The 17949-nt window shown below is 50.4% G+C and overlaps 1 protein-coding gene across 2 annotated transcripts in view; it reads right to left on the reverse strand.

Annotated features, from left to right (window-relative positions):
• Positions 1 to 665: 665 nt before the first annotated feature.
• Positions 666 to 17949, reverse strand: part of KYAT1 (kynurenine aminotransferase 1) — a 33394-nt gene continuing 16110 nt past the window's right edge. The window contains exons 2-14 of one of the 2 annotated variants that reach the window (XM_079926249.1): positions 14070 to 14199; positions 11589 to 11647; positions 9266 to 9413; positions 6031 to 6180; positions 5864 to 5950; positions 5491 to 5619; positions 3164 to 3284; positions 2743 to 2819; positions 2525 to 2614; positions 2246 to 2432; positions 2087 to 2166; positions 1340 to 1426; positions 666 to 1242 (exon numbers count right to left, since the gene is read on the reverse strand). In XM_079926249.1, the coding sequence (XP_079782375.1) occupies positions 1177 to 1242; positions 1340 to 1426; positions 2087 to 2166; positions 2246 to 2432; positions 2525 to 2614; positions 2743 to 2819; positions 3164 to 3284; positions 5491 to 5619; positions 5864 to 5950; positions 6031 to 6180; positions 9266 to 9413; positions 11589 to 11647; positions 14070 to 14180 (1392 nt within the window). In that variant the 5' untranslated portion in view covers positions 14181 to 14199 and the 3' untranslated portion in view covers positions 666 to 1176. The remainder of the gene's footprint in view (positions 1243 to 1339; positions 1427 to 2086; positions 2167 to 2245; positions 2433 to 2524; positions 2615 to 2742; positions 2820 to 3163; positions 3285 to 5490; positions 5620 to 5863; positions 5951 to 6030; positions 6181 to 9265; positions 9414 to 11588; positions 11648 to 14069; positions 14200 to 17949) is intronic. The other variant, XM_079926250.1, reaches the window with a different exon arrangement.

A 17949-nucleotide genomic window follows, 5' to 3' on the forward strand; every position in this document is an offset into this window, starting at 1 on the left:
ATGCAACTTCAAGACAATTCCCCAGCACCACCTTCCAAATGATTTCAGGAGTTGCGTTGCTTTCCAGTGGGAGGCCCACCCCTGGGATCAAATCTCATTTCTACCTTTTACCAGCTGGATGGCCTCAGGTAAGTCCCCTCACCTCCAAAGCGGTTTCCTCACCTGTAAAATGGAGGCAGTAACTCCTGTCTCAGAGGGTCCTTTAATGAGATGGTGCACATCCAAGTGCCCGGCATACAGGGGTGAGCAGTAAATGTTAGGGGAAACATTCCTTTCCCCTTCTGTCTAATTATGTAATCCCTGGCAATCCTGGCCTGGACTCTGATCCCTGTGGGGTGTGACTGTCCGAGTCTTCCCTGTGAGACACTCAGCTGAGGCCCCCATCACACACACACACACACCACCACCACCACCACCACCACCACCACCACCACCAACGGTAACACATACCATCTGAGCCCCTAGGCCTGGTTTTACCATTAACTAACTGGGTGGCCTCAGACAAGGTCCAAGTCCCTGCCCTTCTTTGGGCCTCAAAACACATTTGTACAAAGAGAGTCTGGGATCTGAGGTTCAGGGAGGTGGGAGTTGCCTTCCATTCTGACTAAGCCCCCATCTGCAATCAGCACCAGGGTGTGAAGCAGAGAGAAGCAGCCAATAACAGTCTGAATAACTTAAAACTTTATTATGGGCAAAAGTACTGGCTTGAAGAGTCAAGCCTAAGGGCAACTTTCCAAAATCAAGCTTAGATAAGGAAAGGGAGGGATGCCTGAGGCCTGGCTGGGGCCAATGCAAGGCTGGGGCCAGTGCAAGGCTGGGGCCAGTGCTGAGACCCAAGGTCAGTACACTATTGAACTCTGCCCTCTGAGTCCCAGGTGAGTCTGGGGAGGCCAGAGGGGACCCAAGACCATATAGCCCAGCACAGGGAGGACCAGGGAGAGGCCCCGGTCAGGCCTCCTTCACCTCTGCAACAGGAACACAGCTATGCGCCATGGGGAAGTGCTCCTGACTGTCCCAAGACCAAAAGGGGGGCTCTTCCCTGAGGTTATTCTGTGTTACAGAGAAGAGATCCTCCAGTACCATCTACCCCCAACCTGGGAATGGCTGAAACCTGGACAAAGACAGAGCCCTGCAGAGTGTGCAGGGAGCAGGCAATGCAGGGCCCAGGGGGTGATGTCAGGGCCTGAGGTCATCCTTCCACTTCTGTAGCTTCTTGTCCATGGCCTGGAGCGTGGATTCATCCTGCACCAACACAGATTGGTCCTACCCCTCTCCCCACACCCGCAGGAGGCATGGGGAGGCTTGGGGAGGTCTTCCCTCCCCCAGGCCTGTCCTTTACCTTCATGAAACAGAAGCGGATATAGTGGTCAAAGAGCTTCTGATGTGGCACGCTGTAGAAGATGGAGACCGGGATGGCCATCAAGCCCTGTGGAGGAGGAAGCCCATGTCTCAGCGGCCCCACAGCCCAGCAGGCCTCTGGGGGGCTCCAGGGGGTCAGAGATGTTCCGTGATGAGACAGGAGAAGGAAAATTAGTTCAGTGCAGCACCTCCCAGTGCTGCATCAAGGTCAGAGGAAAAGCATCCCAAATCATCATTCCAAGCCAGGCAGGTCAGGGCAGAGCCATAGAATAAATAAGTCTTAGGGAATTCCCTGATGGTCCAGTGGTTAGGACTCTGCGCTTTCACTGCTGAGGGCGCGGGTTCAATCCCTGGTCGGGGAACTAAGATCCTGTAAACCATGTGGCACGGCCAAAACAAAAAAAACGCCACAAACAAGCAAAAAAAAGAAATAAGTCTTAGAGTCGTAGCTCTGAGCTGGATGGACCTCAGAGTTAATGGGCCAGCTCCTCACTGTACAGATGGGAAGACTGAAGCCCTGAGAGGGCAAGAATTCCTGCCAGCCCACAAGGCATATTTGAGCAAACTGAAAACAGGCTTCCCATTCCTTGAAGTGGATGCAACCCTGTGCCACGGCTCAAGGCAGAGGACTGGCTGGACTTTGGCGCATCAGCCCCCTGGTCAGGCACCCTTAGCAGTGCACAGCCTGTAAAACATACACAGCGGCCCTGGCAGAGGCCCAGCCCACCTTGTTCTTGATCATCCACTTGACAAAGCGTCTGTCGTAAGGCTCATCTGCAGCTCCAGGCAAGTTGGGCATCTTGCTCTCTGGGGGACAGAGGCCAGGCTGAGCCCTGAGCAGCCTCCAGGGCCCTGTACCTGGCCCAGCCCGGCCAGTCCCACTCACTGAATTCCGAGATGTCTGTGATGAGGAAGTAGCTGCCCTGGGGGATCACGGGCCTCAGGCCTACAGACTTCAGGCTCTGTATCATGTGGTCTCGGCAGCGCTGTATGGCCTGTGGGAGCTGCACAAAGTAGCTGCTGGGTTGGCCGAAGTGCAGTTGCTCCCGCTCAAAGCTCTGGGCTACTGCAGCCTGGGGAGGGCGGAGGGACAAGCAGGTCAGGTGTGACCTGACCTTGGAGCCAGCCCGAACTCCTTTCTTGCCCCCCCCTCCCCCCCCCTCACCTGGGCCTGTGTGGGACAGTGGAAGATGGAGTTCTGGTGCACGGTGCGCAGGTGCTTCAGCAGACTCTCCGGGCCTAGGACCCAGCCCACCTGGACCAGCAACATAGGTAGGAGGTGAGGCTCTTCGGGGCCTGACCAAACCCCTTCTGGATTTCCAGGCCAGACTCGCCTACCAAGGATTGTAGAGGGGGGGTTCACCCCCGCCCTCGTTGACTCACCTTCCAGCCTGTGGCGCTAAAGGTCTTGCCAGCGCTGCCAATGGTCAGGGTGCGTTCCCACATGCCAGGGAGGGTGGCTGCCCAAGGCCAAAGAAAGCAGCTGCTGAGATGGGGGTGGGGGCAGGGGAGGGGTGGGGGCTGGACCCCAGCAGGCACTCAGGCTCTCAACGCTCCAGACTCCACCATGTGCTAAGCTACTCCCACGACTTATTTGAGCTCACCCTCATGACAACCCTGGGAGGCAGATGCCATGTGTTCCCCTGTCCTCAGAGAGGTGAAGTCACTGCCCCAGGTCACCTGACCTGTGTGGGTCTAGACTCCTCGGTCCTAATCAACAGGCCTGCGCTGACACCCAGACTGGGCTCAAGGCCCTGCCACAAGTGTCCAGGGGAACGGGGGCACCCTGGCCGGCTCGGCTCACCGATGCTGACGTGCTGGCACCCGTCATAGACCAGCCACTGGTAGACCTCGTCGGTGATACACACCACGTCATGCTGCTGGCACAGGCTGGCCACCAGCTCCAGTTCTGCCCTGGAGAACACCTGCAGGGACCATCCCCAAACAGAGAGGCCTGCTTAGAGAGATGAACAGACAGGGCCAGAGCCGGTGCTGAGGGCTTTTCTGTCCCATCCTATCCCTGCAACAGTGACCCTGTGAAGTTGGTTGTGAGATAACAGAAAATACACACACATATATGTGTGTGTGTGTGTGTGTGTGTGTGTGTGTGTGTGTGTGTGTGTGTACATACATATATATGTATGTATATATGTATATATATATACACACACACACACACACACACACATATATATATATATATATATCTGCCCCAATTCCTGGCACAGAACTCCTAAAACCCTTGTAAATTACTAAGTGGTAAGAGCACTAGAAACATCTTTTGTTCTAATATTTGCTCTTTGATCCTGACCTAGACACAGGGCTCTGGAAACTCTTGTAAATTCCTAAGTGATAAGAGCACTAGAAGTGGACTTCCCTGGTGGCGCAGTGGTTAAGAATCCGCCTGCCTTCAATCCCTGGTCTGGGCAGATCCCACATGCCACGGAGCAACTAAGCCTGTGCACCACAACTACTGAGCCTGTGCTCTAGGGCCCGTAAGCCACAACTACTGAGTCCCCGTGCCACAACTACTGAAGACCACACGCCTAGAACCTGTGCTCCACAACCACAACAAGAGAAGCCACCGTAATGAGAAGCCCGCGCATGGCAACAAAGAGTAGCCACTGCTCGCCGCAACTAGAGAAAGCCCGTGCACAGCAACGAAGATCCAACTCAGCAATAAATAAATAAATAAATGAATTTATAACCAAAAAAAAAAAAAGAATCCGCCTGCCAGTGTGGTGGACACAGGTTCGGGCCCTGGTCCGGGAAGATCCCACATGCCACAGAGCAACTAAGCCCGTGCGCCACAACTACTGAACCTAAGCTCTAGAGCCTGTGAGCCACAACTACTGAGCCCACATGCCACAACTACTGAAGCGCACATGCTCTAGGGCCCGCATGCCACAACTACGGAGCCCGAGTGCTGCAGCTACTGAAGCTCGCACACCTAGAGCCTGTGCTCCGCAACAAGAGAAGCCACCACAATGAGAAGCCCATGCACCACAACAAAGAGTAGCCCCCACTCGCTGCAACTAGAGAAAGCCTGCACGCAACAACAAAGACCCACTGCAGCCAAAAATAAATAAATTTAAAAAAAAAAGAGCACTAGAAGCATTTTTGTTCTAATGAGGCAACCCTAAGTGGGCTCTTGGATTGGGGCTGATCATCAGAAAGACGAAGCCATATTGGAAGTTTGGAATTTTCTCCAGAGAGGGCAGAGGGGCTGGAAATGGAGTTGATAATTGAAGCCTCCATAAAAATCCCAATAGGACAGGGTTCAGAGAGCTTGCAGGTGGGTGAGCACATCCAGGTACCAGGAGCTTGACACACCCCAGCTCCACAGGGACAGAAGCACCTGTGCTCGGGAACCTCCCAGACCTCGCCCTACATGTCTCTTCATCAGGTTGTTCATCTGTATCCTTTATCGTATCCTTTAATAAACTGGTAACTGTAAGTAGGTGTTTCCCTGAGTCCTGTGAGCCACTCTAGCAAATTAATTGAACCGAGGAGGGGGTTGTGGGCACCTCAGATTTACAACCATAGGTCAGCAGCACAGGTGACAACCTCGACTTGTGATTGGTGTCTGGAGTGGGGTGGGGGGCAGACTTGTGAGACTGAGCCCTTAACCTGTGGGATCTGACGCCATCTCCAGGTAGACAGTGTCAGAATTGAATTAAATTGAGTTGACTTGTGGGACACCCAGCTGGTCTCACATAATTACTTAGTGTGGGAAAAAAACCCACATATCTGGTGTCAGAAGCGTTTTGAGTGTGATAATGGTGTGACAGTAAAGGAGAGACACAGGTGGAAGCCTGGGTCTTCCTTCACATCAGTTCTGTCATGTTCCCATTTTCCAGACGAAAAACTGGAGAGGTGAAGTCACTGGCCCAGGTTCATGGGGAAGTCATGGAGATGTCCAGCCCGCTCCACCACCCGAGGCCTGATACCTTCCCTGGGGATCCCTGCCCCAGGCCCTGGGACCTCTGGGAGCTTCGGTCCTCAGAGCCCATCGCAGGTAGTCCTCCCACTTCACAGACAAAGAAACTGAGGCCCCATGGCAGCACAAGAGTAACAGAGCAGGGACGTGAGCCAATCTGGAGGGGTCCCCAGAGGAGGTCTCTCAGGTACCTTTCCCAGGGGGTTGTTGGGTGTGTTGAGGATAAGGGCTTTAGTGCGAGATGTGAACTTGCTGGCCAGCTCCGTGGGGTCCAGCTGCCAGTTGCTGCTGGAATCCAGTTCCCCATCCTGGTTGGGGCTCTGCAAGAGGAGGTGGGAGGGGGTGGCAATACTTACCCATATGACTTTCATCTCTAGAAAGTCAGCCTTCCTCCCCCCAGGCATCTCTCCCCACTGTCTCTCCTCTCGGGCTCTGGACACCCCTCTCCTCATCCTGGAGAAACTGCCCTCCTGCACTTCCTTCCTTCTTTCCCACCTCCCAGGGTTCAACCCAGCACACTCCTTGGACCCCTCTGCCCACCCACACCCCGACCAGCATCCTTACCAGCTTCAGGGACACAAACACAGGGCGACCCCCTGCCATCAATGTCATGGGCTCATAACAGTCAAAAAAGGGCTCGATGATGATGACCTGGTACAAGGATCAGATTGGCTGGGGTCGGCACCACCCTGACCCTTCACCCCCACCCAGCCCTGGTCTTGCCCACTCACCTCGTCTCCTTCGTCCACCAGGGCCTGGAAGGCTGTGAACAGGGCCCCATAGGCACCCACAGTCACCAGCACGTTCTTGAGCGGGTCTATGTCCTGTCCTAGCAACTTCCCGAAGAAACTGGCCAGGATCTTCGTCAGGGGTGGATAACCCTGCCGGGACAGCAGGGGTCAGCGGCCTGGTTCAGCCTGGGCCCACCCTCCCACTCAGATGCATCCAGGCAATTCTAGCATCTTCCAGCAGCAAGCCTTGGGGCAGAGTCAGTTCCTGTGGGGTGAGTTCTTTCATCTCCATCGCCAGCACATGCCATAAAGCCTGCTCTGTGCCAGGCCCAGCATCCAGGGCTGGGATCAGTGGGAAACCAGACAGAGTGTATGCCTTCGTGGAGCACAGTGCAACAGAGCCCTCAAAATAGCAGGAACTCCACACTTTAAACACCTCCCTCTAAGTTTAAGTAGTACTTTTGTGCCATCTAAACCTCTTGGCAGCCTTGCAAAAGAGGTATTATTTGATCCCCACCATTTGACTGGTAGAAAAACAGTGAGCCAGAGAAAGAAAATGACTTTCCCAAGGTCATGCCAGTTGAAGTGCAGGAATAGGACTTTATGTTGCAGCTTTGGAAGCACCCCACTTTGAGAGGAAGATTGGATCTGTACGCTTGTTTGTTGAGGACACTTATAAAACACTCCAGGCTGGGCTTCCCTGGTGGCACAGTGGTTGAGGGTCCGCCTGCCGATGCAGGGGACACGGGTTCATGCCCCGGTCCGGGAAGATCCCACATGCCGTGGAGTGGCTGGGCCCGTGAGCCATGGCTGTTGAGCCTGCGTGTCCGGAGCCTGTGCTTCGCAACGGGAGAGGCCACAACAGTGAGAGGCCCACATACCGCAAAAAAAAAAACCCAAACAAACAAACAAACAAAAAAAAACACTCCAGGCTAAGCCAAGGGACTGAAACCTAAGGTCTAGAACTTAACTAAATAATTCACTAAACCAGAATTGACTACATAAAAATGAAAAATTTCTGTACACCAAAATATCCCATGAGCAAAGTTAAAAGACAAAGAGAGGAACACTGCAACATAAGAGAAAGAAATAAGATATTTAATATGTAAAGAGCTCTTTCAAAGCAATAGGACAAAGATATACACCCAAATGAAAAAAACGAGGTCAGGCATGAAAGAAAAAGTCCTGAGGCCCAATATGTACATGAAAAGAATGAACATTCCTGCCAGCTCTGAGACCAGCCTGTTGGTGGGTATGTGAGTAAACCTTACTAGAGGGCAATCTGACAATATCCAGCACAGGCTGAAATGCTTACACCCTTTGATTCTCTAGTTTTAGTTCTTGGGATATATCTGAGAGATATATCCTGAGATATATATATATATATATATATATATATATATATATATATATATATATATATATATATATATATCTCAGATATATATCTGAGAGAAATATTCACATATGTGTACAAAGGGATACACAAAGAGATATTCACTGTGGCATTGCTTAATAGTGAGATAACCAAACCAGATCATCAGTGTAGGGCTGGGTAAATAGATTATGGCACATCTAGGCAATCGGATACTATGCAGCCATCAAAAAGAATGAGGCTAATGGAGTACATATACACAATGGAATACTACTCAGCTATGAAAAAGAATGAAATAATGCCATTTGCAGCAACATGGATGCAACTAGAGGTTATCATACTAAGTGAAGTAAGTCACAAAGAGAAAGACAAATACCATATGATATCACTTATATGTGGAATATAAAATATGACACAAATGAACCTATCTATGAAACAGAAACAGAATCAGGGACATAGAGAACAGACTGGTGGTTGCCAAGGGGGAGGGGGATGGGAGGGGGTTGGATGGGGAGTTTGGGATTAGCAGATGCAAACTGGTATATATAGAATGGATAGACAACAAGGTCCTACTATATAGCACAGGGAACTATATTCAATATCTTATGATAAACCATAATGGAAAAGAATATGAAAAAGAATGTATGCCTGAGTCACTTTGTTGTACAGCAGTAATTAACACAACATTGTAATTCAACTATACTTCAATAAAAAATAAATTTAAAAAAAAGAATGAGGCTGTTTTGACATGGAAAGATGCCTATGTCATACTATTTAGTGAAATAAGTTATAGAACATTACTAAAGTATGAGTCCATTTGTGTTAAGAAACACAAATCTCACGTGTGGGCATGTGAATGTGTGTGTGTTTATACAAGCATTTTTAAAAGTTAAAAGTTCAGGGGACTTCCCTGGTGGTGCAGTGGTTGAGAGTCCGCCTACCAATGCAGGGGACACGGGTTTGGGCCCTGGTCTGGGAGGATCCCACATGCCGTGGAGCACCTGGGCTCGTGCACCACAACTACTGAACCTGTGCTCTAGAACCTGTGATCCACAACTACTGAGCTTGCGTGCCACTACTACTGAAGCCCACATGCCTAGAGCCCGTGCTCCGCAACAAGAGAGGCCGCCACAGTGAGAAGCCCGCGCATGGCAACGAGGAGTGGCCCCTGCTTGCAGCAACTAGAGAGGGCCCAGGTGCAGCAATGAAGACCCAACGCAGCCAAAAATAAAAATAAATTTATAAAAGTTCAAAAGTCTAAACACTCAGCGAAGTAGCAAACCATTAGCAGTGGTTATCTCTGGGTGGTGGCACTGGAGGGAACTTTCCCCCAGGGCGATGAGATGCACATCAAAGTTTAAGAAACTACTCCAAGGCGGCAAATATTTACTCTGTGGTTCTTCACAGAAAGACTTCGGATTTAGAGTCAAAACAATCAGCAGCTTGTCTTTCAGGGTTAAGCTTAGGTGTCACCTCCTTCAGAAAGCCCTCCCTGATCTCCCAGGTCTCATTCCCTCCTTCTTGCTCCCAAGTACCCCATTCTCCTCCATCACAGCATATCAGCTACCTTTGTCTTCTGCGATTGTTTTGGGTTTTGGTCTGCTTTTCCCACTAGGCAATGAGCTCCTGGCTCACGCTTTTTTACCTGTCTTTCCCCCAGACCATGAACTGTTCCAGGGACTGGAACAAAGGAGACAGTCAGTGAACACTGAACCATGGCCAGACTGAATTCCCGGGGCTCTGCCCCATGAACCCTGACACTCAGATGGGCCTGCTGCCCAAAAAGATCTGCTCTGTCCTCCCCCGGGACCTCCTCAGAGGTCCATGTCCAGGGACCTCCAGAGGGGCTGGTAGACTCACAAATGCCTTCGTGTACTGGTTGAGCATGAAGTCCCCACTGACGGCGTGCTGAAAGGCTTCCACGGCGAAGTCTGGGGGTGCAAAGTCTGGGAAGCCTTGGCCCAAGTTCACGACATCAGCCTCACTGGCCAGTTTGACAAACTCCACCCTGGGCAACAAATAGAGAGTGGGTACCAGCCCAACCCTCCACCCCGACCTGGACTTCCGCTTGCTTCCAGGGCAGGGTGAGCAAGGCGTTGGGTTCCTTCTAGAAAAACTGCATAATCAGCATCCACCCTGGTCCGGAGATCTGTTCGTGGTCATAACTGGTTCCATGCTGATCACATGTCTTAGCCCAGGGGCTTTCCAACTTTCCACCACGATCCATAGTAAGAAATCACTTTTACATCCCAAGCTCTGTAGAGCACAAACATGGACTCAACTTTCTCCTTCCGGTGTGATCCACTGCAGTATTTCCCATCCTATTCTACTCTAGTCAGTAGAAATACTTGTTGAGCGCCCCGAAATGGATTTCATGACCCGTTCATGTGTCTCTCAGCACCACACTTTGAAATGCTTGCTCACATCATCTGATAGTCTATGAGGCATGTTCTGCTCCTTGATCACAGGGGGGACGGAGAAGCTGGGGTTCGGGCGACTTGCCCAACGTCTCCCAGTTAGCACTGCCAGCCTTTGGTGTCTGAAGCACCAGTTCTGTGCTTGACGATTACCCTGGACAGACTGGGGCCTGCCATCTGCCGTCTCTGGCCCCTGACCACCTTTCTTCTGGCCCTGCCTAATGGCTACCTGTTCAGGGAAACTGGAAGAGAGGCTGAGAGGCTGAAGAGACTGGTATGCAGTTCCAGGTTGGTTGGGGGCAGAGGGGTCAGGCTGGGTGGAGTTGAATTTGCATAACAATAAATATCATTATGTCTAAAATTGGTCATTTTCTCTCCAGAGCGCCACAGTGTCTCTGAAGACAGAGTTGCTGAAGCTCAGAGAGGCCAGTGACCTGCCCAGAGTCACACAGCCGCTAAGGCAGAGCTGAGATGCAAAATCAGGTGGTGGATGTTCCATGGTGGCTGGGACAGGGGAGCCAGGCTCCAATACCCTATGGAGACCAGCTGCCCTGTGGGTTGGGCCTCTAGGGTCCTGATCCTCAGGCCACCACCCTGGGGTCAGCAGGAACCTGGGACCTTTCATGGCCCTCATCCCTCCTGGCACTCCTCTGCTGTCCCGTGCATTCCTCCCAGGCCAGCTCCTGCTCTGCCCTGCCTTCGCATGAGACTTAGCCTCTCCTGGCCTCAGTCCTTCCTTCTGTACAATGGGTGTGACGGGTTCAAGAGTCTGCTGGGTCTGTGAGTCGGGAAAGATTCTTCCTGTCTCTCCCAGCCAGTCATTTCCTCCTTCGGAGTTAGACTTTACCTTATGTGAAAAATGGGCCACAAGCCTGCCCACCTGCCTCACAGAGAGGAGAGAGTGTGGCAGCCTGGGGAACAGGACCCTGGAGGCCCAACCTAGAGGGCAACCGGACCCTATAGGGCCTTTGGGCCTGGCTCCCCCATCCCAAACACCATGGAGCATCAGAGGAGAAGACGGAGGTGGAAGATTTTTGCAAAACACAAAGCGTTGTACAGCAGGGGAGTTTGAAAGAAAAAATGGTTCTCTTTTTGGTAAAAACAACAGCCAATGTTTTTTTTTTTTTTTTTAGCGTATAGAGGTGGCTCAATGCCCTTGGCCAAAGGTAGAGCGGGCCAGGAGCAGGGGTTGGGGGGAAGCGGGAAGGTCATTAAATCTTTCTCATACACCTTCCAGTGCATCCACTGAATCACGGGTGACAAGGGGCACACATGCCTCTCATATTTAGAACAGGTCAATAAAGAAACGATGTCAACCTCTGTAAGCGCTGGTGAGGAGCTGCCCGTGTCTTACCTTCTTATATTCCTTAGCTTAGCTTGTTCTGTACTAGCCTGGAAAGCCCTCAGCCTGGTGCCTGGGTAATGCCTGGGTAATGGCCATCGCTCACATAGTATGTCACCTCATCCTCCCAGGCCCTTCAAGGGAAAGGGAATTACCTCCATTTCCCAGATGGGAAACTGAGGCTCAGAGCAGGCGAGTCACCGGCCCCAGATGCCGCAGCCAAGCAGGGCGAGGCTGAGATCCGAACCTGAGCTGGCTGCTGGGGTTCTCACCTCTCAGGAGCTGTGGCTACAAATCTTCCCCCGTCCGAGTGCGCGGCCGTCCTGGGTACCACTGAGTTACTGCCAATCCAGAGACCGCCAGCCCTGCCCTGCCCTTGAGCCCAGGGGACCCCCACACCCCTCCCCAGCCCCGCCCAGCTCACCATGGGTTGTGGTCGATCCCATTCAGCCTTCGAGCCTGCAGCTGTTTGGTCATGACGAGCTGAAGACAGAACAAACGGAGGGTCAGTGGTGGAGGCCCAGCAGCCTGGGCCTGCCCGGGAGGCAGCTTCTGTGGGGCCACAGCCTTGGTGTCCACTCCTCCAGGCGGGAGGCGGAGAGCAGGGCTCCCAGACAAGACAGGGGGGCGGGGTCTCCCACCGCCCAGCTCAGCTCCTCCCACTCCAGCAGCCTGGACTCGCCCACCTGCCAGCCCAGGGTCCACGTGTCCTGGCACACAGCCTGGATTCCATCAAGCTAAAGTTTGACCCAGGAGGGGCTGGGGCCGAGGAGGAGGGGCAGGAGGAAGGGGGAGAGCAGAGCACGGGAAGGATCGTGGTGACAGTGACTACAGCAGCTTCTCGCTAAGCTCTTCCTTTGACTTCTCAGGACCACCTGGCTGGTCCCGTTTTACAGATAAGAAGATGGAGGAGGGAGAGCGGGGAGAGGGATGTGTTCAAGGTCATACAACAGATACACTCAGACTCAGGGCTGTTTGAGACGAGGCCACGTTCTGACTCAGGCAAAGAGGACACTTGCTCGGTCCTAGGGGGCTCAGGGGACCTCCCCTCCCCTTCCCTATGTTCCTTCCAGGCCAGCTTCCCCCTCACCCGCAGGTGTGCAGACACTAGCCAGGCCTGAGAACCACCAAACTCAGGTCCTAAGCCCGCCTTGGCTGGGTGACATTGCACAGGTGCTTTAGCTCCCCTGGCCTCAGTCTCTCCATCAGTATAATAGGGGCATAGGCTCTGTGGTCCCTCCCAGCCTCCTGGTCCTGTGGCTTGGAGTCTCAGATGGCCGGCAGGTGGTGGGGCCACAGCTGTATCTAACAGTGAGCCCCCACTGTTCCTCATAGGCTTAGTCCCCACAGCACGTCTATCAGAGGGACCAGGATAATCCCCATGTAAAGATGAGGACACTGAAGCTCAAAGAGATTCAGGGACTTCCCCAAGGTTGGAGGAGGAGCTGGACAGGACCCTGGTCAGGGTGGTGGCAACAGCAGCGCTCCTAGTGTCTGGCCCCTGCCCTGGATAAGGGCATGGGGACCGTCTGTATATAGGCCAGCCTTTTCCATCACCTGGGAGTCTTGCTGATGGGAATGATTTGCAGAGAGCCCAGCATGGGGCTGACACCTAGTAGGTGCTTTGCTAACATTGGCAGCCCTGTCCCTGACACCTCTCACCAGGCCTGGCACTCAGAACATGTCAAAATAGTTAAAAATGAGAGCGTGATCCCTGCCAGGGAAAATCATGTTATCACCCAAATGTTAGTCAGCAGTGATTATCTTTAGTTGGTTAGTTGACAGATATTTTTCTTCTCTTCCTTATAATTTTCGTATTTTCCAAATTTTCTAAAATAAAGGTTTTATTTTTATGATTAAAAAATGTGGGAGAAAATTACATTTTAGAGGAATGTTTGTAAATATGGTATACCAATATCAATAAAACAGGCTACAAAATAGCATGTACGGGATGATTATATTTTTTAAAATATACCCTAATATATATTTGTATGTATATATATATTTTTATGACCATATGTGAATAGAAAAAAATTTAGAAGGAAACATACCAAATGTTAAGAAAGGTTCTCTCTGAGTGGTGGAATTGCAGGTGATTTAATCACAAGTGCACTCTTCTCTGTTTCTAAGTTGCTTGTATGGAGAGCACACCATGTTTGACTGACTCTGATATGTGTACTGTTTGCACATTGCACTTTCAGATGTGTCTTAGAATCTATAGCACGAGTTTAACTGGCAATTTCCCCACTTACTAGTCCATAAAATAACAGTGCATCTTAATATTGATGGCATTATAGGTTCAATGATATAAGGAATTACGTTTGAATCGGGCACGCATCATACTTAAAAAAATAAAGTGAAGATGAGGCGGGGCAGTGGGGGTAGGTGGGTAGAGGTTGGAGTGAGGGAGTTTGCGGAGGGCTGGGGTGGGCGAAGGAGTAGAGGGGTGGAGGGGCACAGAGAGAGAGCAAAGGGGGTGGATGGAGTTGAATGAGTTCAGGAAGAAGATAAAAAAGGGGGGACTCTAGAAACTTGGGGTGCTCAATGGAGTGACCTTTGAGTATGTCACACACTACTTGGATAAGTGAGGAACCAGTGCCTGTTCTTGAGCTTATGCATAATGTATTTATTCAGCCAACATTTATGAAGCACCTACTGTGTACCAAACACTGGGCTGGGCACACGGGGTGATGGGGAGGCAGCAGCTCCAAGGAGACCATTCAGATGCATAGCTACAAGTTCTAGATTAGAAGCAAGGGCAAGGGAGAGGCCCACATCCAGGCTGCAGTCAGAGAAGGCCTCCTGAAAGAGGAGGCTCATGCACAGCTTTGAAGCCGGAACCAAGCCAGATCCCAGGACCCCTGGGGCACGCAAGCAGCAGAGCACGAGGGGCTAGAGCACTTACAGTCTGATGCAAACACCGGGCGAGCGAAGCTCCAGACTTCTTTCCCCGGAAGGGCCCCACCAGGTGCAAATAGATGGCCGCCGCATTCCTGAACATGCCTCCCAGAGCCATGGGGCACTGACGACGTCTCCTCCAAGGGCAGAGGAGAAGAGAGGAGAATGCCCTGGCCAGAAAATGGCTCCGAGCTCAGGATTTGGGTGCCCCCCCACACAGCTCTAATAACAACAACAACAGTAAGTGCTAATATTTATTGAGTAGTCCCTGTGTGCCAGGCATGGCAGCAAGTGCTTTGTTGCATGGCTATCCTTCAGTCCTTGAAACCCTGGGACCCCTTCCCCCCCAGCAACCAGAGTGACCCTTTCAAAATGTAAATCACCTCTAATTAAAAAAAGATCCAGGGACTTCCCTGGTGGCACACTGGTTAAGAATCCACCTGCCAATGCAGGGGACACGGGTTTGAGCCCTGGTCCGGGAAGATCCCGTGTGCCGCTGCAATGAGAAGCCCGCACACTGCCATGAAGAGTAGCCTCTGCTCGCCGCAACTAGAGAAAGCCCGCGTGCAGCAATGAAGACCCAACACAGCCAAATAAAAAAGATCCAGGGACTTCCCTGGTGGTCCAGTGGTTGAGACTCTGCGCTCCCAATACAGAGTGTAAGAGTTTGATCCCTGGTTGGGGAACTAAGATGCTGCATACCACGTGGCAGCCAAAAAAAAAAAAAAAAAAAAATCCAATTGAAGATTATGGATGGCCCCTAACATTGCAGACAGAGTCAACCTTACACGTTCTGACTCTGGAAACACACATATCACCTGCAAATTATTGCTGTGCTAAAACCAAATCTAAAGCAGATCATGCCTCTGGATTACTAAAATACAAGGGACAGAAGAAAATGTTAAATTACACCACGGAGATGCAATTAACAAATTCAGACTGATGGAAACTCTATAGAACAAATGACCCTGTTTCTTCAACAAATAAAATGCAAGAGGAAAAAAAAGCCTGGGACTTCTCTGGTGGCACAGTGGTTAAGAATCCACCTGCCAATGCAGGGGACACGGGTTTGATCCTTGGTCTGGGAAGATCCCATATGCTGTGGAGCAATTAAGCCCATGCAGCGCAACTACTGAGCCTGCACTCTAGAGCCTGCGGGCCACAACTATTGAGCCCGAGTGCCACAACTACTGAAGCCCGTGCACCTAGAGCCCGTGCTCTGCAACAAGAGAAGCCACTGCAAGGAGAAACCCATGCACTGCAACAAAGAGTAGCCCCTGCTCACCACAACTAGGGAAAGCCCCTGCGCAGCAACAAAGACATAACGCAGCCAAAAAAAAAAAAAGCCTGGAGCGTTATAGATTAAAAGAAACTCAACAGACATAAATAAAAAAGTGAATGCCTTGGGGCTTCCCAGGTGGCACAGTGGTTGAGCGTCCGCCTGCCGATGCAGGGGACACAGGTTCGTGCCCTGGTCCGGGAAGATCCCACATGTCACGGAGCGGCTGGGCCCATGAGCCACGGCCACTGAGCCTGCGCGTCCAGAGCCTGTGCTCCGCAATGGGAGAAGCCACAACAGTGAGAGGCCCGCGTACCGCAAAAAAAAAAAAAAAAAAAATTAGACATTTTTGTGTCTCAAAGGATACCGTTAAGAAAGTGAAAAGAAAACCCACAGTATGGGAGAAAATATCTGCAAATCATAAATCTGAATCTCTCCAGAGATATAAATGGCTAGTAAGCACATGAAAAGATGTTCAACATCATTAGTCATTAGGTAAATGCCACATTAAGATACCACTTCATATCCACTAGAATGGCTATAACAAATAAGACAGATAATGACAAGTGTTTCGAGGATGGTGAGAAATTGGAACCCTTGTATATTGCTTCTGGGAATGTAAAATGGTGCAGCTGCTGTGGAAAACCATCTAGAAGTTCCTCAAAATGTTAAACATAGAGTTACTATATGATCCAGCAATTCTGTTCCTAGGTATACACCCAAGAGAAATGAAAAAAAATATGTCCACATAAAATCCTGTACATGAATATTCATAAGCAGCATTACTCCTAAGAGTCAAAAAAGTGGAAACAAACCTAAATGTCCACCAACTGATGAACAAAATGTGGTAAATCCATATGATTTAACAATGTCATTTGACAATAAGAGGGAATGAAGCACTGAATCACGCTACAACATGGATGAACCTTGAAACGTTATGCTAAGTAAAAGGAGCCCATTACCAAAGGCCACAAATTGTTCCGATTCCATCGATATGCAACAGGCAAATCTAGAGAGACAGAGAGTAGATTAGTGTTTGCCTTGGGCTGGGAGTGGCATGGGAGGTGAGCGTGGGGAACGACTGCTAATGGGTACGGGTGTCTTTTATTTTTTTAAGATTTATTTATTTATTTATTTATGGCTGCGTCAGGTCTTAGATGCAGTGTGCAGGTTTTCTCTTCTCTAGTTGTGGCGCGCAGGCTCCAGGGCACATGGGCTCTGTTGTTGGCGGCATGTGGGCTCTAGTTGAGGCATGAGAGCTCGGTAGTTGTGGGGCGCAGGCTTAGTTGCCCCATGGCATGTGGGATCTTAGTTCCCTGACCAGGGATCGAACCCGCGTCCCCTGCATTGGAAGGCGGACTCTCTACCACTGGACCACCAGGGAAGTCCCGGTACGGGTGTCTTTTTGCTGTGATGAAAATGTTCTAAAATTAGATTGTGATCATGGTTTCACAAGTGTGAATATACAAAAAACCACTGAATGGTACACTTTAAGGTTGAATGGTACGTGTGTTATATTTCAATAAAGCTATTTTTTAAAATTTCCAAGGTTTAAAAAAAAGTCAGTGCCCTGGTAGTGGCCATGGGGATGTGTCTCTGCACTGCCAGGAGCCTAAGTGGCAGAGGGGACGGCTGTGCTCAGAAATCCATCCCCATCCTTAGCACAGAGGCCGGGCTTCCAAGGGCTGCTCCCAGCCAGTGCCCAAAGGACAGTGAGGCAAGCTGTTGCCGGGAGATGTGGCCCTCTCAAGGGCTCCCACTGGCTTTCCTGGAACTCTCTGAGAACTGCACTGCATCTGAGACTTTTCCTTCCTTCCTCCCTCCCTCCTTTTCTTCCTTCCTTCTTTCCTTCTCTCTCTCCTCCAAGGGCGTCAGAATACAGCCCTAAAAAAGAAGTGGGTGTCTGGGTGTGAGGGGGACTGTTCTAGATTAAAAGACTAAAGAGACACTACTCGGCCATAAAAAAGAATGAAATAATGCCATTTGCAGCAACATGGATGTAACCAGACATTATCATATTGCAATACAAGTGAAGTAAGTCAGAAAGAGAAAGACAAATACCATACGATGTCACTTATACGTGCAATCTAAAATATGGCACAAATGAACCTGCCTATGAAACAGAAACAGACTCACGGACATAGAAATCAGACTTGCGGTTGCCAAGGGGGAGGGGATAGGGAGAGGGATGGACTGGGAGTTTGGGATTGCTAGATGCAAACTATTACATTTAGGATGGATAAACAACAAGGTCCTACTGTATAGCACAGGGAACTGTATCCAATCTCCTGGGATAAACCATAATGGAAAGGAATATTAAAAAAAGAATGTATAGGGACTTCCCTGGTTGTCCAGTAAGGGAAAATGCACACCAGGGAACCATGGAGTGTCTCAGTGAAAGGGTCTTAGAACTTATTATAGGACCTATATGGGAAAAGAATCTAAAAAAGAGTGGATACATATGTATATGTATAACTGATTCACTTTGCTGCACAGCAGAAACTAACACAACATTGTAAGTCAACTGTATGTCAATAAAAATTTAAAACAAACAATTCGCTCCTCAAAAGAAAAAAAAAAGAACTAGTTTAGGATTTGGACTTTGGTG

This window comes from Stenella coeruleoalba (genome assembly GCF_951394435.1).
Source record: "Stenella coeruleoalba genome assembly, chromosome: 7".
Lineage (NCBI taxonomy): Eukaryota > Metazoa > Chordata > Mammalia > Artiodactyla > Delphinidae > Stenella > Stenella coeruleoalba.